General features: G+C 41.9%; 2 protein-coding genes across 2 annotated transcripts; both read left to right on the top strand.

The window, feature by feature from the left end:
- Positions 1-154: 154 nt before the first annotated feature.
- On the top strand, positions 155-11,061 carry LOC121682206 (26S proteasome non-ATPase regulatory subunit 13-like). The gene is made up of 13 exons (XM_042062258.1): positions 155-478; positions 1,003-1,081; positions 1,194-1,228; positions 1,327-1,382; positions 1,471-1,514; positions 1,969-2,055; positions 2,141-2,312; positions 2,536-2,615; positions 2,717-2,842; positions 4,454-4,516; positions 4,603-4,683; positions 4,778-4,894; positions 10,735-11,061. Exons 1-13 carry the CDS (start codon positions 378-380, stop codon positions 10,828-10,830), a joined length of 1,137 nt encoding a protein of 378 aa, XP_041918192.1. The 5' UTR covers positions 155-377; the 3' UTR covers positions 10,831-11,061.
- A 659-nt stretch (positions 11,062-11,720) lies between these two features.
- jph3a (junctophilin 3a) lies at positions 11,721-19,301 on the top strand. The gene is made up of 6 exons (XM_042062452.1): positions 11,721-12,014; positions 12,264-13,120; positions 14,716-15,481; positions 15,661-15,785; positions 16,104-17,434; positions 17,690-19,301. The coding sequence occupies exons 2-6, from the start codon at positions 12,739-12,741 to the stop codon at positions 17,768-17,770; spliced, it is 2,685 nt and encodes an 894-aa protein (XP_041918386.1). The 5' UTR covers positions 11,721-12,014; positions 12,264-12,738; the 3' UTR covers positions 17,771-19,301.
- The last annotated feature ends 345 nt before the right edge of the window (positions 19,302-19,646 follow it).

Below are 19,646 nucleotides of genomic sequence, written 5' to 3'. Positions count from 1 at the left end.
TCAATTAATTAAAACATAACATATCTAGAATACAATACGTAAAGTGTATCACTTTTTCTTAAAAGGTCAGATACCAAAGAAAAACTATAAAATATTTGGCTCAAATATTACGTATTACGTGGTACGTTATCTGACGTCATCTGCCATGAGTTGCTAGCAGAGTTTATATGAGGGGAACAAACAACCACAGGGACCACAAGTGAAAGAAGAGAAATTCAGTGGCATTAATGCTGAGAGAGTCATATGTAGAACGAACAAAAGTTACACTCAAATTTAGACTTGATCTGCAAAACTACCCAAAGCAGGTAGCTAATTGGTTAGCCTGTTGGTAGCAAAGCCTTTCAGTTAGTGTTCTTTCTATTAGATTAGCTTTCAAGATGAAAGATGTTGCAGGGTACCTCAACCAACAACAGAGCATCAGTTCAACCCCCGAAATGGCGGCTGAATGGCACTCTCTGGAGGACCTATATAATAAAAAGTGAGGCTTTGGCGTTATTTTATCTATCTATCCGTGCTGATGAGCTTACCATGGTAGCTACTAGCACTTCTAGCTACCTAACACTTGGAAATGTGAGCTTGTCAGTTAGCTAACACCGAGTAGCTAGCTTGGGCTAAAGAGTAGAGAGCCCGGACATTCTCTGATTTACCTCAGCGAGACTCGGCACACCTTACAAGTATCTGCTAGCAGCTAACTTCAGTATGTTGAGTGGAAACATTCACCAGTTCACGGGTCATATGTTCACCTGTCCCCAACTAGTCTGTAAGGGAATAATGTTAGCTGGTCACGACTATCTACAATCTGACTGCAGCAATGCAAACAAATAATCAAAGAGCCGCTTTAACCCTCTCTGAAATTATATGTGAAGTTATGATTATAACTGTTCTTGGTAATAGCGCCCCTTTTTTTTGTCTTAGTTATGTTTCTATGTGCACATCTCACTGTTATTCATATAGTCATGTATGGTTTGCTGTCAGATGTTGAACTTTTGAACGGTTTTTCAGGTTGTGGCACCAGTTGACCCTGAAATTGACCGACTTTGTGAAAGACCCCTGTTTTAGCACGGGTGATGGCCTAATTCAGGTAAACGCACGAGAATCGACACTGATGTAACGTTGGGCTACTAAGCTTACACTTTGCTACTCTTGGTGTAGTGTTCCATTGGTATTTGACTTGCTTTTTTTCACTTGTGTAGCTCTATGAGAACTTCTTGAGTGACTTTGACCACAGGTAAAACAATCTCTTAATCAATTTTCCATAATTGCTGAAATTTAACGTATTTGCCATTTTCTTAACCATTCTCTCTGATTTATTTTGAATCTATACAGAATCAATCCACTCTCCTTAATGGAAATAATTCTGTATGTTGTTAGACCAATATCAGGTAATTATTTAATATTTACTGCAACACCCATGTAGCCAAATGAAAGACTTGGATGTTATAATAACAAAATATTATACTTTTTGTTCAGATCCCAAAGATGCCATAACATTCCTTGAGAAGACAAAAGAAAAGGTACTATTTTAGTAGCCTAAAGAATGCCGTTGGCATGGAAGAAAGTCCAGGGCAGGCCCACTGAAAATGGAGAATTGACAAAGCAACATGCAATACATGCTAGGGCTGTTCGATTATGACAACAATCATTATCACAATTATTTCTTTCAATATTGAGATCACGATTATTTAACATGATTAATCAGTGATTTTGGAACCATCACCCATATTCAGAACTTAACATTTTTACATTTTTAAATTGAATTTTAAATATAATCCAACAGAAAAAATACTTGCAAAATGCACATGACAACTCAAGACAAAAGAAAAGAATTGTTATCAAAACTAAATGTAGCAAATTAATCATTATATTTAGATTATGTTCTCATGGAAGTCATAATCATGATTAATCGATTAATTCACACTGCCCTATTACATGCCATTGTACTTTTTGGTCTCTTGGTTGCTTTATTAGGTGAAGAGCAATGATGAGGCATTAATACTCTGCAAGACCTCCATCGGAAGCCTTAAACTAGAAATCAATGATCTTCCTGCCACAAAGGTACGCAGACATTTAGTTATATTTGGTGTGATTCTAATGAAGTGATTCTGTCTTACCAGAGTGCCCTTTGTTGCTAACTTTACAGAAGCTTGTTGAGGAAGTGGAGGAGACTCTGAATAATTTGGCAGGTGTTACTTCAGTTCATGGGCGCTTCTATGATTTATCTAGCAAGTACTATCGCTTTGTTGGGAACCACGCCCTCTACTACAGAGATGCTTTACGATACTTGGGTTGTGTGGATATTAAAGACATTCCAGGTAATGTTTATTTCTGAGATTTGCTCCAAAGTCCATAATAACCACACCATAATTGTTTAGGCTTAACAGTCTCATTCATGTCTGTACATTATGAGGTAATGAAACAAGTGTGGTAAGTGAATATTAACCTGATGAATACATACACTGTATATCAGGTTATGTGATTGCCTTTACCAGAGGTTTGAATGTGTAATCACATATTTATAATGTTCTGCTATTTTAGAGACAGAGAAACAAGAGAGGGCATTCACCCTGGGCCTTGCAGGACTTTTAGGAGAAGGTGTTTACAACTTTGGTGAACTTGTAAGTGCTTTTCACATCCTAAACGTTCACCCTTTACCATGCCCTTTACTACATCATTTAGGAAGCTGTCCTATTCACTGTTTATCATTATCTGTGTCTAGCTCATGCACCCTGTACTGGAGACTCTGAGAAACACAGACAAGCAGTGGCTGATCGACACCCTTTATGCCTTCAATGGAGGCAATGTCGAGAAGTTCCAGGCACTGAAATCAGCATGGGGCCAACAGGTGACGTCTGATATGGCCCTCTGTTTTCTTTTCCTCACTGTTTTGAGATTATTGCTTGAGAGAGCTTTGATTTGCTTTGGCTTTTTTTATGGGAGTTGCACAAAGGTTTCCCATGGGGACATTACTAGGAAACATAATTTGAGCCAGTAATTTCAGCTGCAAATGTCACATGAGTCATCTCGATAGAAACACTGGGAAATTACATGGGGGAACACACTGATTGGCTGATGGCAGGAGCATCAACCATGGTACGCTTAATTCAAGTATGCAAGCCAAGCTGCAATAGGCTGCAGGCAAGCCGAAACATTTGTGTCCTGGTTTAATGCCAGGGAGAATAGAAACCAGCAGTGCAAAATCATTAAGTAAACTCAGAAATTGAAATGTATAATGTAAATGTATTTGTATACTTGCAAGCAATGTCTTGTTTTGGAAGTATAATTTTTACTACAATCTGACCACTAGGGGCTCACCCTATGTGATTGGCCAAATTTTCCCCATTTACAACTTGAAGATGAAATAGAATGGAAAACAGTGTTTCCCACAGAATTAAATTCTATTTGTGGTGGTAGGTGACGGAGGGTGTTTTGAACAAATTTGCACAACGTGGTTATGATGCTACCTGGATTTAAAGGGACACCAGGCAAGCCTGATGCTTTTTCTCTACGAAACTCCCCCTCGCTCGGTCTGAAGCTCTTTTCCTTTTCTTTGCGTCTTCCGTCAAGGGTCTTCGCTGCTTCTTCGCCGGCTCTGCCATTATACACACGTTTGCAACAATCTAGCATTTCGTTAGCCTGCCTCTGTGCTGTAAACTGATCCTGCTTCGGTCGGCGGGTAGGATACACCGAACTTGCAAGTGGGATATTCTGCCTACAGGCAGTAGGAGCGGTCGAGAGAGCCTTCATTCGCCCCGTAATGAGTCATTTAACCATATACCGACTTACGAAGATGATTAAAGGGACACCAGGCAACGTTTTCGTGTTAATTAATCACGGAAATCATTGTGTGGTGGTCAGTGTTGATATTGTGGTGGGCCGCCACAAATAAGTCAATGTATGGGAAACATTGGAAAACCACTTTTACCTTTGCTTGGTTGAATAAGGAGACTTTGGTGCATGGCATGTTTCCTTCTTCATATGCAAATCTCAGACTTTGAAATGAAAAAAAAAAAAAATGGGCTGATCTGAACAAAGACAGACTATGTCACAAACTACCTCCCTCCACATGTTACATTATCACTCCCAGTTAAAGATTCAGGTAGACGTTGCTGGAGCCTATTGTGGACGGTATGCGTAAAGCTCACTTAATTATTGATGTGGGTGCTAGATAAGCATGAGGGGGTTCTAGATATTTGCTAAAATGCCTAATTATAGGGTTGTAAATGGGCTTGTAAAATAGTATCTAAGTGTTTTTGAAAGACCTTTGCATATCTTCTTTGTTAACATCAGAGAACAAGGTAAAATACTCTGTTCATCTATTCTATGTAATCTTTTAGGTGGCTGTTTTCTATTATGTTATGTACATCATACATATGTGTGATTGAACATACTAAAAGATTCCTGTTAAAAGTCTCCTCTGAAAGTTAAAAGAAAATGGAATTTCTGGTTGTTCCAGCCCGACCTTGCGACCCATGAAGCCAAGCTGATGCAGAAAATCCAACTGCTTTGTGTGATGGAGGTAAACAAATTTCTTAGAAAGGAAAAAAAAATGCTTTTGTTATGACCCCAAAATGACCCATTATTCATTTTTTTTCTCTGACACAGATGACCTTTACCCGTCCAGCCAATAATCGACAGCTCACCTTTCAGGAGATTGCCCAGAGTGCTAAACTTCCAGTAAACGAAGTAAATGGCTGAGTAATACTTCCACTTGTTATTGTTGACAATGGAATGATTTGTGTTTTAGATTCAAATAATGCATTTTTGTGTTTGATCTCAGGTTGAATTGCTGGTGATGAAAGCTTTATCAGTTGGACTGATTAAAGGCAATATAGATGAGGTAGACCAAAAAGTTCAGATGACGTGGGTTCAGCCAAGAGTCCTTGATCTGAATCAGGTAAGAACTGTAAACTCTGGATTGTTTTTTCCCCCTAAGGTTGAGGGCCCGAGTTTAATAACATAATCTCTGGGAGGAAAGCTACGTTAAGGCAGGGCGAGACCTCTCTGCCGTAATGAATTTGAATACACCAATCACATGCCAGCACAAACCAGTGTTAAATTCTGATCTATTTATTGTATAAAATTTTTTACATGTAACATCCCGTAATAACATTTACGATAAGAATGGGACATTCTGCCATCCTTGAGTTGATATTTGGAGTTCAGAGAGGTTTCATTTAACTATTCAAACTATGCTCTCTGATTTCAACTTCATGCGTGACATTGTTCAACAGTTCAAGTTCATGAGAACGCAACCTAGACCAGTCTTATCATGTAGGCTACTCCTCACTACTGATCCTGCTTTATTAGTAGCTTATATTCACTCCCTGTAATATAGGATATACCATTTTGATAGTATATCTAGCCAATGTGCAAACAAATGCCTTATCCAAGTTGCTGAAAAATGGAACGACCTTAAAGTGTATGACACCCAAACTTAAATCGGGTATGCATGTGTAATTTCTCTCCAAACTATTTGTCCACTCTAGACTGTGCATAAATAGACTACATCAAGTAGACTACATTATTTTCAACCATGGTCTATCCGTAGATGGTGATATAGTATTTCAATGCGTGGCCAACACGTATGATACAAAGTGGCAGTTTAGGCTACAAACATCAAAATGTTAAAGTAGACAAACCAATCTTCCTGTGTATCAAAATTTGCAGTGTTGTCGGTTAATTCATTCATCTCTTTTTGCACGTCTTTCCAATTAATACCAATGCCAGACAAGAATAGAATATTACAATAGTAAGCCTATCGAGACAAACTCCTAAGCCTATGGTCATATTTTGGCATAATCAAAATAGCCCTAATAGGATTCAATTGGAAATACTTTATTAAAAATGCAGCTGCCCTCTTTTTCTAAATCTTTTTAATATTTTATGTATTTAATATTTCAGGATTAATTTAAGCACTATGCCTACTATGTAGGCCTATCTTTTCCATAGACTCTTGCTCATGCTCTGCTTATTTAGACTCTTGCTCATGCTCTGCTTATTTAGACTCTTGCTCATGCTCTGCCTACATGTAGGCCTATCTCTTGCTCATGCTCTGAGGCTGCAAATGTGATTCAACGTGACTTCTATAAGTGAATGAATCACACATGTTTTGCTCAAAATCTTATTGCTACATTGATGAAGACTGGGATGCTCGAATGGATGTAGTATGGCATTTAAAACAGGTCTGAAAAGCTACAGTTATATGTTTGGACCACTGATTTAGTTAGATACTCAAATGTTGATGTTTTTTTTTTTTTTTTTTTTTTTTTTTTTTCTTCTCATGCTTTTGTACAAAACAACAATGTCAAAGATGATAAAACCGAATTTAAAATGCAGGTTAACTGTATTTTAGGAGACGATAGCTGAATTGCTGTCAAAATCAATGTTATCATTCGATAAGCGGATGTGATTAGACCTGTTTAACCCTATTGGTCGGCTTTAACCAAATCTTCTATTACCGTAATTAACTTCAGCCTGGCTCTGCTCACTCTGTGTGTCTGACCACACCTTGCATCCAGTGTGCATGCACTCCCGTTATCTAAGGGAGATTCTTTTCTAAAATTTGGGCCCTGTATGTTAATTATGTTTATTACACGGCTCTTCAGAGTGCTGCAGAACGTTCCATTCACATGAATGGGCCTTCCCAACGTTTGGGCCTATGTTAAATCTACATAAATCACCGGCAAAGCATTTAATGACCGCTGTCAATGGCAACGGGTTTTGTGCTTCTGATTAATGTCTTTCATATCACTACGCAAGGACTGGAACTTCATTCAAACGTGAAAGCAGACGGTTGATCAGCTGTGTTCTAAAGAATGTTTGATTTAAGTTCAGCAGCGTGTGTTGCGAACTATTTGTTTCTCAGCAAATGCCACGATGAACGGTAACAAATAGGCTAGGTTATGTAGGCTAAAGTCATATCGTGGGGAGTTTATTATTTTGTTTTGGCAAGTAGCCGTATAATAAGCGGGATAATGTATAGAACGCCGGTCATTACTGTGAAAATAAGTCCCTTCAGGGCGGAACAAGACCTCTCCGCTGCGCGTCGGGGTCCGGTTCGCCCTGTCGGGACTTATTTTCCCAGTAATGACCGGCGTTCTATACATTATCCCTTACACAATTATCAGCCAAATTTATAATTTTTCCGTGAATTCATTTACAACATATTCTGCTTTCCATTACATTAAGAAAAATATTTCTGAAGATTAATATAAATTACAATAGGTATATTGCTACTTTTTTCTCCATAGAGGCATATGTAATGTTGTGCCCTACTTGTAAATAATGCTATATAGATTTTGCCGTAAAGAAAGAAATTGCGGTTACTTATTCTCAAATGAGAAGTCAGAAATGTAAGATGTACATAGCCTTCTTTCTTTTTATCATTATCCGCTGAATATACAGTATATATGTAGGAATAGTTGAAATGAAGCCCAGAATGAGACCAGATCTTGGCAGAGATGGACCATTCAGTATTTCCAGGGTAGACAATAATAATAACTAGACTGCATTTCCGACGGAACTGCGAAAGTGTGCTTGCCCTGGTCCGGTCAGCAACGTGAGCAGATAGTGGCATGCTGAACCTGGCTTGATCCAAGCATTCTAACAGTGCCTTTCAGTGTTGGAGCAGTGGCAATATCTCAAAAGCTCTAGGAGAGGGCTATTCAACTATTGGCTTGCGGGGTGAATGCGGTTCGTTGGATTTTACCTGTGGCCTGCCTTCGAATTTAGCTTCTATGACTAAGATCAAATCCATAAAATAAAACAACAGCAGTGATTGGCTGCAAAAATAAATAATGTCACGCGTCTTGCGCCTCTCAAACTGGGCTATCGGGTAACCTACAGAAGAATTGAAATTATGAAATATGACCAAGGCATTAAAATGCTGCTTGTTTGTCAGGATACTTTTTCACTGAATTATTTTTAAAAATGTGAGCTGTGAATGTTATATATTCCATCACCTAATTATGTTTTACTGGTTTATTTGACAAATAATCTATATGGATTTGCTCTAAAAAGACCTTATGTCTGTTTGGGATTGTTTTGAGAGCCTATGTATCTCAGATGTATATCAGAATAAAGGAATACTTCATATTACTCTAAACCCCCTTCTGTAAATCAACTGTAAGCTTATACTACTGTCTACATTGCACTATATTTCTTGACCTGTGTCTATTTCATCCCCTATTCTATACTTTGCATCACATAACATACATGAATCACAGCTAAGATCTTTGGTTGCTATGAAGGCCAGTCGTTCTAAATGGATGGTTGCTATGGCCAAAGTTCAGTTCTATTTCTGCCATTTTCAAGCGGGCATATCCTAGAATTCTGATTAACCTTATCGTATTTGAAACATCTCTATTTTACTTAGACTACTTCCATACAGTGGGTCCCATTAAGAAGTGGCCACTTCATTCGCGCTTACCGTGATTCACGCAGCAACATTATTAAATTAATCTGTCACCATATGCCTATGCCTACGTTTGCAAAGAGGAGAACATTTTAATTTGACAATTCACAATGAAATGTTACATTTAATGTACACGTTGACAATAGGTTAGTTTTGGTTGTTGTTGGTGGTGTTACTGCATCTCTTAGTTATGCAATGCAAAATTGTTCCCTCGCGATTGGAAGCTCCTGTAGACGCATTTCAAAACATCGCGACATGAAATGACACAAAAAAACTGTTTCTGAATAGATCTTAGTGAGTTAGGAGTCCTCGCGACTTCTTTTAAGCTTGTCACCGACATAGGTGCTACTTTTAGGGCTAATGCTTTGTGAATTACTCTTGGTAAAAACAAAATAGGAGTCCTAAAGTTAGGAGTTACGAGTGCAAGCATCTCGTATCAAATGACCATGGCATTACGCTAAGCAACATAAATCCCATACATAGCAACATCTCCTCCCTATTGATGAGTTTCATCAGGTCCCTTTTCACAGGTGTATTAATCAAGCACCATGCAGTCTGCATTGATAATCAAGGTGCTTGATTTTATACACCTGTGGAAAGGGACCTGATTAAACCCACAAATTAAGTTACATACAGCTAGCCACACAAGAAATTAATGCTACTAAATCGCTGCTTAACATGCTAAATCCCTGCTTAGCATTCTAATAACAAAAGGGGCACATTTATGTTGACCACTACAACATGACTCATTATGTCTGTAACTCTAAAAAAAACACTTTCATAAAGGACGCACGCCATCCAGCACATACACATGGAAAACCGATATTTTGGGCACTTGTTTGGCCAGAACTCATCCCTTCTAAAACTGAACTAGGCTAGGCTTAGACGTTCTCTGGCTGCAGTTGCTAGGCAACATCAAATAACGAAATGAGTGTTTCAGTATTAAATGTGTACGTGATTACGAATGGATGTGTGTGGTTTGCAATTAGAATAAACAAGAAATAACATTTCCAATAATTTCCCATTATAAATTACATAATATTTGTTACTTGTGAAGCTCACATAATTCTAATGATCTCACCCCATGTAGATGGGAAATGTAATACAAGGTTGCCACCTAGCGTTCAGATGTAGGCTATTTAACATTAACGTGACATTGCTTGCTTATTCTTTCGTCAACTCCATGCTTTTAGGAAAACAATCTTTTTATCATAGTTCCCTTTTCAATGAGCCATTACCAGCTCGTTTTTGTAACGGAGATAGCGGTTTGTTGTCCCTAGGTTTACAGAAACACCTATTCATATTAATACGTAGCCTATGGAGTGCTGCCGACCATTACGGCCCAGAATGCCTTGCATGTCTTTACAACAAAACAACACAGTAAAACCTAAATGCCCGTAAACATATGCATTTGCATACTTGTAACATTTTTAATAAAACTCTCCCATCATGATATTTAACAATAATGAAAAATTGTATTTGAATACCGTCAATGTGAAAATAACTGTACTACGTCAGCAATAAATAGCTAATGTTATCCTTGCCATTTCAGTTCATAAGTCCATACTATCCCATGGCTGAGCAAGGATTTCATGAGTGGGCAGGGCTGCCCAGAGACATTGTGCATACTTGGAAAGCATTGTGATAGAGGTGCAACTGCAAAGGTGAAAGGTGGCAGTTACCAAATATGGGTGGGTGGTTTGCCAAATGCTGGAAACTTTTGGAATATTTCTTTTTTTTTTTTAGCTTATGCACCCTCACATTGGAGTCCCGAGTTAATATACAAAATTTGGTATCGATATGTGACAGTGTTCCTGAGATATGGACGACTTCCTGTTTCGGAGCTTCGCCGCCGATTTCGTTTGGCTGTGACGGGCAAACGCTTCTGAAAATCAAAAATCCTTTCTGTAACTTTTGTGAAGATCATGTACGTCACGTGTATAAGTTTCGTGAAGTTCGGACCAAATTTGTGACCTGTGAAACTTTAGTTTCGCTTTCTATTCAATCCAATATGGCGGAAGAATGACAAGGGTCAGTGACATCATTTTCAATTTCCACACTACACCGGTTCTGGCCAGACGTTCCAGAGTTGGACCGGTGGCGATATCTCAAAAAGTCTTGGAGCAGGAGCTGGCCAAAAATCGGGCTTACAGGAATAAGAAAACTTAAGAAGAACAATAAGTGTGCTGCTTTCAGCAAGCACACTTAATAATAATAATAATAATAATAATAACTATAAACAACAATGTCTGCATGGCCTTGACTTTACTGTAAATGGTGAGTCAAGATGTGATGTGTAAATGTGGCTGTTATATTTGCAGATAAAGGGCATGCACGAGCGTCTGGAGAGCTGGTGTGGAGATGTGAAGAACATGGCGGTGTTGGTGGAGCATCAGGCTCACGACATTCTCACGTAGACCTCCGTCACTGCAAACAAAATGGGTTGACATTTCTTGCACTTGTATTACACGTTTTACAGCAGTGTGCAGGAGGAAATGGCATTCATTCCAGATTAACACATTGCCATTTCTTGCTTTTGTCTGTGAATGGTCCATTTAACATTTTTGTTCTGTGCATGCAATGTTCAATGTTGCCAATGACTTGTAAGACAAAACCTAAAACCTCAAATAAAAGTTATATGAAATAGATTTCCTCTCAATTCTTTTATTCGCTTCCTTTACTACAACTATTGGCAATGCTGCCAGATAACCATGGCAGTATGTTACATTACTTTTCAAAGGTTTCAATTATTTTTGTTGTACATGTCAGACTATAGAAACGAAGAGTAGGAAAAGGTCACAATTTCATTCAATACCCATGTGAAAAGAGCCATTTTTAAAATAAGATGAAATAATAATAATAAAAAAGAAATTCCTTAAGTAAAATGATATCACAAAGTATGATATCTGGGTAAATATCAAAAACGAATACAGAACCTAAATATACTGATTTATGGAAAACACTGCAAGGCTATTTTCTCTTGATGTGTTCCAAATACAAAGGAAAAGCAATAAACAAATTGCAATATTCTACAGTACATACAAAAACAATCCACAAAAGCAATGCATCCCCAAAGTGGGCTTAATGACTGATTTAATGCATCAAATAAACAAAAGAATCCTGATACCTGCCCTCATATTTTTGCAATCTCTTTTTCTTTTTAAACCAGAGAGGAAGGAGAAGAAATTAGGCTACGTAATTAGGAAAAGCAGCATATACCCACAGGGACGCAGTGGAGCTCAAATACAAACTGTGCTTCCAGTGGTTCAGTTTCTATCTCTTTAAGAGGCAGCATGTGTGGGGGAGGGGTATTGGCTGGGGTGGAACAGTCCTGTGTTGAGCAGAATCTAGACACTGAGCATCATATGGCTAGGATGGATATGGGTTAAATACAAAGATTGGGATATACAAAACCCTATAGGGGAAGATACAAAAGGCTGAAGAGAGGAATATTGGTGATATTTGTGACTCCGGCACAGCATCTTCTAAGGGAAAAGGCTTCAGCTCCATATCGCAGCAGGAGCTTGGAGAGGAAGGAGAGCGGAAGGCAGAAAAAAAGCAAAGCAAGGGAAGGAACACTGCTCCAGACCTGGATGTAAAGGTTTGTACACAGAGCTGGCCTCCGATCCTATTTTTCACTGCATGCTACATATTCATAACAAATATACCTCTATTAATATATATATTTTTTTTAAACGCCTGGTGCGGTGCAATTCTTTCCCCTGTATCTCTCCATTTTTGTGTGCCGGTGCGGCACGCCGAGGGGGGCGATGTAATGTCTGATTGAGCATATCAGTGCTGCTGTGTGGATCTCAGGCTGTGGAAAAAAACAGGCCTTGTTTGCCTACAGATCTCCACAACGCGTGCAAGTGAGAGAGAGAGAGAGCGAAAGAGAACGAGAGCAAGGGAGAGCGGAGCCGAGCGGAGCGGAGCCGAGGGACTGTGGAGTGGAGAGGGATCGAGAAGCTCACGATCAGCGTGCCCACGGGTGGAGGGGCCCAATGACGGAAGCAGCAGCGCTGTTACAGTAGGCCCTACCTCTCTTTCAGGGAGCCAGGAGGAGACGGCAATAATGAACATGCTCTGAGAAGTTTTCTACATCAGATTTATCTGAGTCAGTTCTTTCCTAATTTCATATTTTTTTTCTTTTTGTATTTTTTATTGTTTTTTTTTTTTTTGTTTTTTTTTTTTTAAAGCTACGCCTTTCCCCGAAAAGGAGCAAAAAATTAATCTCACCTCGACCACATTATCCCCACACCTACCTTTTATTGATTAGTACCTGTTTTCCTTGACATTCTGAGGATTTGCCAAAACCTGTTTCATGCATGTCCACTGGAGGCAGGTTTGACTTTGATGATGGGGGGTCGTACTGTGGAGGGTGGGAACAGGGTAAGGCCCACGGGCGGGGGGTCTGCACGGGGCCCCAGGGCCAAGGGGAGTATGCCGGGGCCTGGAGCCATGGCTTCGAGGTCCTGGGGGTGTACACCTGGCCCAGCGGGAACAGTTACCAAGGCACATGGGCACAAGGCAAGCGCCACGGCATCGGCGTGGAGAGCAAAGGCCGGTGGGAGTACAGGGGCGAGTGGACACAAGGATTTAAAGGCCGCTACGGGCAGCTGGAGAGCACAAGCAGCGGAGCTAAGTATGAGGGGACCTGGAGCAATGGTTTACAAGATGGATATGGCACTGAGACATACTCTGATGGAGGTGAGTATGAACCCCTTAGTAAACACCTTTTCTGCTCATTTCTCCTCATTCAGACTAAACTGAATTGATGGGGATGCCTTTAATTCAATCTCTGTCTTTTAGTAGCATCTATATGATCTTGTATTGCTGCAGAGTGGGGAGACACATAGGTGGAGCAAGCTTAGCGCTGAAAAGACCCCATAACCTTAGGCCATGTCAATGTCTGTATCGATGTGAGGCAAGCATCACTGTAGTTCACTGTTGGGGTCACTGTAGGCAAAGTGACAACAGGAATTACACACATCTGGAACTGCTTTTTGCCATTATATAAGACTGCAGTCTGTTCATGAATAAGCCTACTATAGGTATACCTTTTGGCAGCAATAGGCTTTCTACATGTATGGCCTTATATAATGACTAACGGTGCTGCATGCAGGGAGACTGTGATAAGATGCCTGTCCAACTTGGACTAAAATGGATCTTACCCTTCCACCATATCAGCTTACTCGGCTTCTCTGCATTGGTCTGAAGACGCCTCTGTACAGTAAATTGCCATGGAAACCTAGAGACAGCAGGCAGGTCATCGTGTCACCAGAGAATGCTGTTCTGAGCTCTGATTGGTCGTGTGGCAATATGTGTCTTTTGCTGACTTAAGTGCTGCCATGGTTGTTTGATAATTATTGTCGGAGAGGAGGGTTTTTTACATTAGCCGATGAAGAGAAGCACCGGCCGTGGGATATCGGAAATAAGTCCTCGTTTCTTTGCCGTGCTGATTCATAACCCCCTTAAACGCAACTCGATTTTGGAGGAAACGCCTGATACTAACTACAAAACACTGATTTTGCGCACGGCGAATATGTGTTTTAAAAACGCCACAAAAAACATTCTACTCCACGGCCCATATGTTTGCCTAATTGGGAGACTTGCACTCATTTCGATTATTTATTTCGGATGTCCTATTCATCACTGCGCTGATCGATTAGTAGGTCTACAACACATCGGCGCTTCCCATGGTGATTCCACGTGCCTCCCTCAATTTCAGGACCTAGGACAGTTCATGGGTCAATTTGATAATTAGATGCCGGAACTGTTCAATAGTGGCTACAGCGTGTGCGTGTTCATTCATTTGCGTGTGTGGAATGCTGCTAAAATACGTAGAAAACAGTCAATTAGAACGCAATAAATGGCAGATAATTTAACGAGTTTATTATATTCATGTCTAGCCTAAATTAAAAATGTATGTGTTATATTTCATTCTTAGTAAAAACAAAATAATAAAAAAAAAAACTTTCTATGGCCACAGACTTTGGAAACTTAAGAATTTTTCAACCCGGTCCCTATTTTTAGACCAATTTGGGTCCAAATCTTTTACTAGGGACAAAATGATCGAAATTGAGTAATACCCCTGGAATTGAGTAACAACTTGCAACCATAAAACGGCTATACAATGTCCCAAAATCCAAAACCTTCAGTTTAATAACACAACCAATGGCTGAAACGTCTGCAACTACAGTCTCCAATAACTGAATGTTTGTTGAATCTGGTATGCTTTTGAGAATTTTTTTTCTGTTTAACTACAGTTTATTTTCCCTCTTGAAAACTATTTTCCTTCCTAGGAACGTACCAAGGCCAGTGGCTGGGGGGGATGCGACACGGATACGGAGTTCGACAAAGTGTGCCTTACGGCATGGCGGCTGTCATTCTCTCCCCTCTGCGCACCTCCATAAACTCCCTGCGCTCGGAGCACAGCGAGGGGCCGTCGCAGGAGGACGGCAGCGCTGGTGGGGTGGGCAGGTCTGCGGGGAGCCCCGTTGGGCGCGGCGGCTTCGTGCTGTCCGCTCACGGCGACGCCGAGCGGCAGCGGAAAAGGAAGGGCCGCTTCCGTCAGTCCATCCTGAGCGGCCTGAAGCTGCGCCGCTCGGAGTCCAAGAGCTCCCTGGCCAGCCAGCTGAGCAAGCAGAGCTCCTTCTGCAGCGAGGCCGGCATGAGCACCGTCAGCTCGGCCGCCTCCGACATCAACTCCAACGTCAGCCTGGGCGAGGTCGAGCTGGGCAACAGCGTGGACGCCACGGTGACGGAGATCTATGCCGGCGAGTGGAGGAACGACTGGCGGACGGGCTGGGGGGTCTGCCGGCGCACCGACGGCCTGCGGTACGAAGGGGAGTGGCTGGCCAACAAACGTCATGGCTATGGCTGCACCACCTTCCCCGACGGCACGAAGGAGGAGGGGAAGTACAAGCAGAACGCACTGGTAAGTGGCAAGAGGAAGAACCTCATCCCACTGCGCGCCAGCAAGATCCGGGAGAAGGTGGACCGTGCTGTGGAGGCCGCAGAGAAGGCTGCAGACATCGCCAAGCAGAAGGCTGAAATAGCACTGTCCAGGTATAGGCCTCACAAACTATATACAGTGTGTCATGATACATGATTCACATTGTTGCTTCTGTACACACACACACAAACACACACACACACACACACACAAGAACAATAATAACTCCTCACTTGATTTTGAGATTCTGTACATAGCACTGAAACATTTGTTGATTGTTTTGTCTTTTCAGAATGAGCCATGCCAGAGGAAAAGCAGAGGCTGCCGAGGGTGTTGCACAGAGAGCCCTGGAGGAATGCCGTCTAGCCAGGGTCATTGCCAAAGAACTCTCCCCCTCCTTTAATCACTATGGGAATGGTCAGTTCATTTTTATGTGTATCACAGAAAGGCAGAAATTTGGCAAGTTACAAAGGGGCAATGTTAATGCATGTCATGTACATAGTTGTAATTGAATGTATGATTTACAAATTGATTAAATGCATCCACAGAATGTCAGTAATATCATGTGTACAAAGCTCTGGTTTGAGGGACTGAGTAGCTCCTTCCTTTCAATAACGTCAGCCCATGGGTGTCAGAGTAATGCTTAATTGGCTCATAAGTCTCCATTGTCCTCCATAAGCTGTATTGTAGCTTTCTGACCTAACATCCCTCCTTCTCATTCGCCTCTGTGCGCAGGGCTGGAGTGCAAGCGGCAGGAGAGGAAGGAGAAGGACATAGAGGTGATGTCGACCGGCACGGACAGCCCGGAGCTCTGCACGCCGGACACCACGCCTCCCGTCCTGACGCCGGAGCGGAGCCCCGTGCTGAGCAGCCCGTCGTCGCCGCCCTGCAGCCCGCCGTCGCACCGCGCCCGCAACGCCTGCTTCATGCGCCAGGGCGCCGTGGACGAGCAGGGAGGGGCCGAGATCCAGGTCCTGGTGGAAGGGAGGGGGGGCGTGGACCACCTGAGGGGCGGCGGAGGGAACGGCTGGTCGGCCGACATGTATCCCACCCGGAGGGGGAGCAAGGGGGAGAGCAGTCGCTCGACCACGCCATCCCTGCTGGAGGAGGCAGAGCTGGGTCACATGAACGGCCACGAGCAGACCAACGCCAATCACAAGTCACGGGAGAACGTCTCCTTCAATCACAAGCCCATCGAGCACTCCCCCTCCGAGAAGTTGTGGGAACACAAGCCCTCCAACCAGAAGCCCTGGAAGCATGCACCGTCGAACCACCGCTCCAGACAGTACTCGGCGCCTAACCATCAGGAGTGGGAAAACTCCTCTTCCAACCACAAGTCCTGTGAGCGTGACTCTTCCAAACCACAGGTGCACATCTATTCCAATCACAAGGCTCTGGGGCACAGTCTGCCCAATCACAAGAACCACGAGCACGCTTCTTCCAATCACAAGCCAAAGGAGTACATATCCACACAACACAAGCCAAAAGATCACATCCCTTCCAATTACAACCCTCGAGAGCAGCATGCACCCTCCTCCTATCGCAAACCCCATGACCACGTCTACTCCAATCACAAACCGAGCCAGCCGACGTCCAATCACGTCGTGGGCAAACCCGCCTTGTCTGACTTCAAGCCCATCGAGCCGGATAGGAAGTGCTCCCCCGTGGGCTGGGCCGCCGAGAACACCGCCCCCCAGTGGAGCCCCTCCCGCTCCCACCTGCTGGAGCAAGACGAGGAGAGGGTGGATGACTACAGGGTGGAGATGAGGCTCCAGCCCCCAGAGTCCTTCCCCCAGCAACACTTGGGCTCAGGCAACGAGTGTGCGGGTCCCAAAGGGCACAACTCACAGAGACTGAGGCTGAGGAACCATGAAAGCAAAGACTGGGGTCTCTCGGCCAGAGAAGGGTCCATGGACTCGGTACAAATGCTGGACAGCCTGAATGTAGGGGTGGACCTGGAGGAGTGGCCGCTGCACAGGGACGTCACCCTCTCCCCGCCCCTCACATCATCCCCCATCACACTGGAACACGAGGGGGAGCATCTAAACCTGATCAAATCAAACTCAGTAAGTATAAGAACAAAGTCCTTTCACTCAGTATATGACATTTTATCCGTATTATTGTTATCCATAGTCCTGTATAAAACCCTATATGTGTCCAAATTGTTTATGCATAGTCCCGTTATAGCGACCTATAATGTGTCAACTTGCAATACTACTAATAGGCGTAAATACAGTTCATTTATGAACAACTTAATTTCTGCTAACTGTTGGTTTGAACTTCATGAGTAAATGACGAAATGCTCTCTTTTCTGTTTGCAGGGTTCCAGCTCCATTCTAGTGGTCATGGTGATTTTACTCAACATCGGGGTCGCCATTTTATTCATCCATTTCTTCATTTAACATCATGTATGGCCTGCATTAATGATATAAGCATTGCCATCATAAATTGCACATTATTTTAGTTTAAGTCCACTTTTTGGACAAAATTCATATTGGCTAAGTGCTACATCCTCACCGATGTATTTAAGTATTTCTGTCACCGTTCCATTAGTTTTAGTATTCTAACTTTGTTTTCCTCTCAGCTCAATATAAAGGCCCATGTAAGGTATTGTTTAAGCTTTGCGATAACTACGGACATTTAGTTTTTAAAATATGAGACCTATACCTTATTCATTTGAACTTTTAACTCTCTTAATGAGATGTTTTATTTATTTGTATTTATTTATTTAAATTCATAATATATTTTGAGAGGAGATTCAGGCCTGCTGAGCAGCAAGATAGAATAGGGTAGTGAGATGGTCCCCTGTACAAAGACGTTGTAGCGCATGTAAGCTGGTCATGGGCAAATAGCACAGGATTTTGTTTAGCCAGGCCAAGACTACATGAACCCATAGCTTCCCCATATCTCCACACACCACATGCAAAACAACACCACCAATTTTATTAAGTGTAAGAAGTATGATCTACTGTATCTGAAAGGGCTTCATCGTCATACTCTGCATTGCTAAGGGGAAAAAAATGTATAGATGTATGTTGTATTTGGGTGAGTGCACATCCATTATGTTCACACCCAACACAATCCCCGGGTCATCATCGATATTATGATGTGTCAGCACAAGCTCATCAAAACATTTTGTTGTACTCACTTCAAAGCTAACACTGGTGCACCGTGGACACTATATCTTCCTGCCCCAACACACCCTCCCCACATCCTTGCACTGGATACCCAGTCTCCCTGAAAACACACCTCACCACCTCACCATCCTACATCTCTCACACACACACATCGGAACATTGCTGGTGGAGTATTCTGGCTCACGCTCTGTAAAGTTTGAGACTGTTATCTTATGACCACTGCTTTAAAAAAATATATTATATATTACTCAACAGTTAGCATCTTTTAACAGTTTGCAAGACATCTTTGAAAATGCTGAGTGCCTTTTTTACTTGAAAAATCATCCCAGCAAGCAGGCTTTGTTTAGGTGGCATTCTGAGGTCATAGGCTGGGGCATGGAACGATCTGTCTCTATCCCAATACATATTTGAACTGATAAAACTAGAAAAAGCTGTTTACTTTAGAGATGGCTTATTAAATCTGATGAGCCTGAGGAGATTTTTACAGCATGTTTGTTAAGCCTGTTTTCTTCTGGTGTTACTCTGTGTGAATTTCTGCCTGTCTCTCTATCCAGCAACATAGGCGACAATAGGGACAACAGTGTAAAAATGCCAGCTTACGTTTCTCAGTGGAACCTGACTGAAATTATCTGAGTTACTGAATGATAAAACTGCTACTGTATATTTTATACTACTCACCCAGTGACATCATCATGTTGTGAAATCATTGCATGCCAAAGCATGCCTTTTCTTACTCAATGATTTATGAGGTTGTTTCCAAGTTATGTGGAAAATTAATAAATATGTTTGAAGTTAATGTGTCTCTCATTTGTCACATATGACCTGTGCTGACACTTTAATGCATCCAGTCTGTAAGATAACCTACTTAACGGTTTTAACACATCAATAGCCAACAGTTGTGTCGGCCCTGTAGGATATATTAATATTAGTTATCTTAACTGATATAACAATAGCCTAGCCTAGTGTTCTCTCTCCTGGTTCCCAATGCAATGGAATTTGGCGGCAAAACAACCTGCATATCAGCCAAGTGCATTTGGGGAACAAATCTAGGATAATTATTTGGGATAATTAGGCTACCTACTGTAAGACAGTGGTTGATAATAACGAGACGTATCCCTAATTCCATCCATCATTTTTGCAC

The sequence above is a fragment of the Alosa sapidissima genome, chromosome 14, assembly GCF_018492685.1.
Source record: "Alosa sapidissima isolate fAloSap1 chromosome 14, fAloSap1.pri, whole genome shotgun sequence".
NCBI lineage: Eukaryota > Metazoa > Chordata > Actinopteri > Clupeiformes > Clupeidae > Alosa > Alosa sapidissima.
Note: the sequence above shows the minus strand (reverse complement) of the source record. Positions and strands in the feature narration are given on the sequence as shown.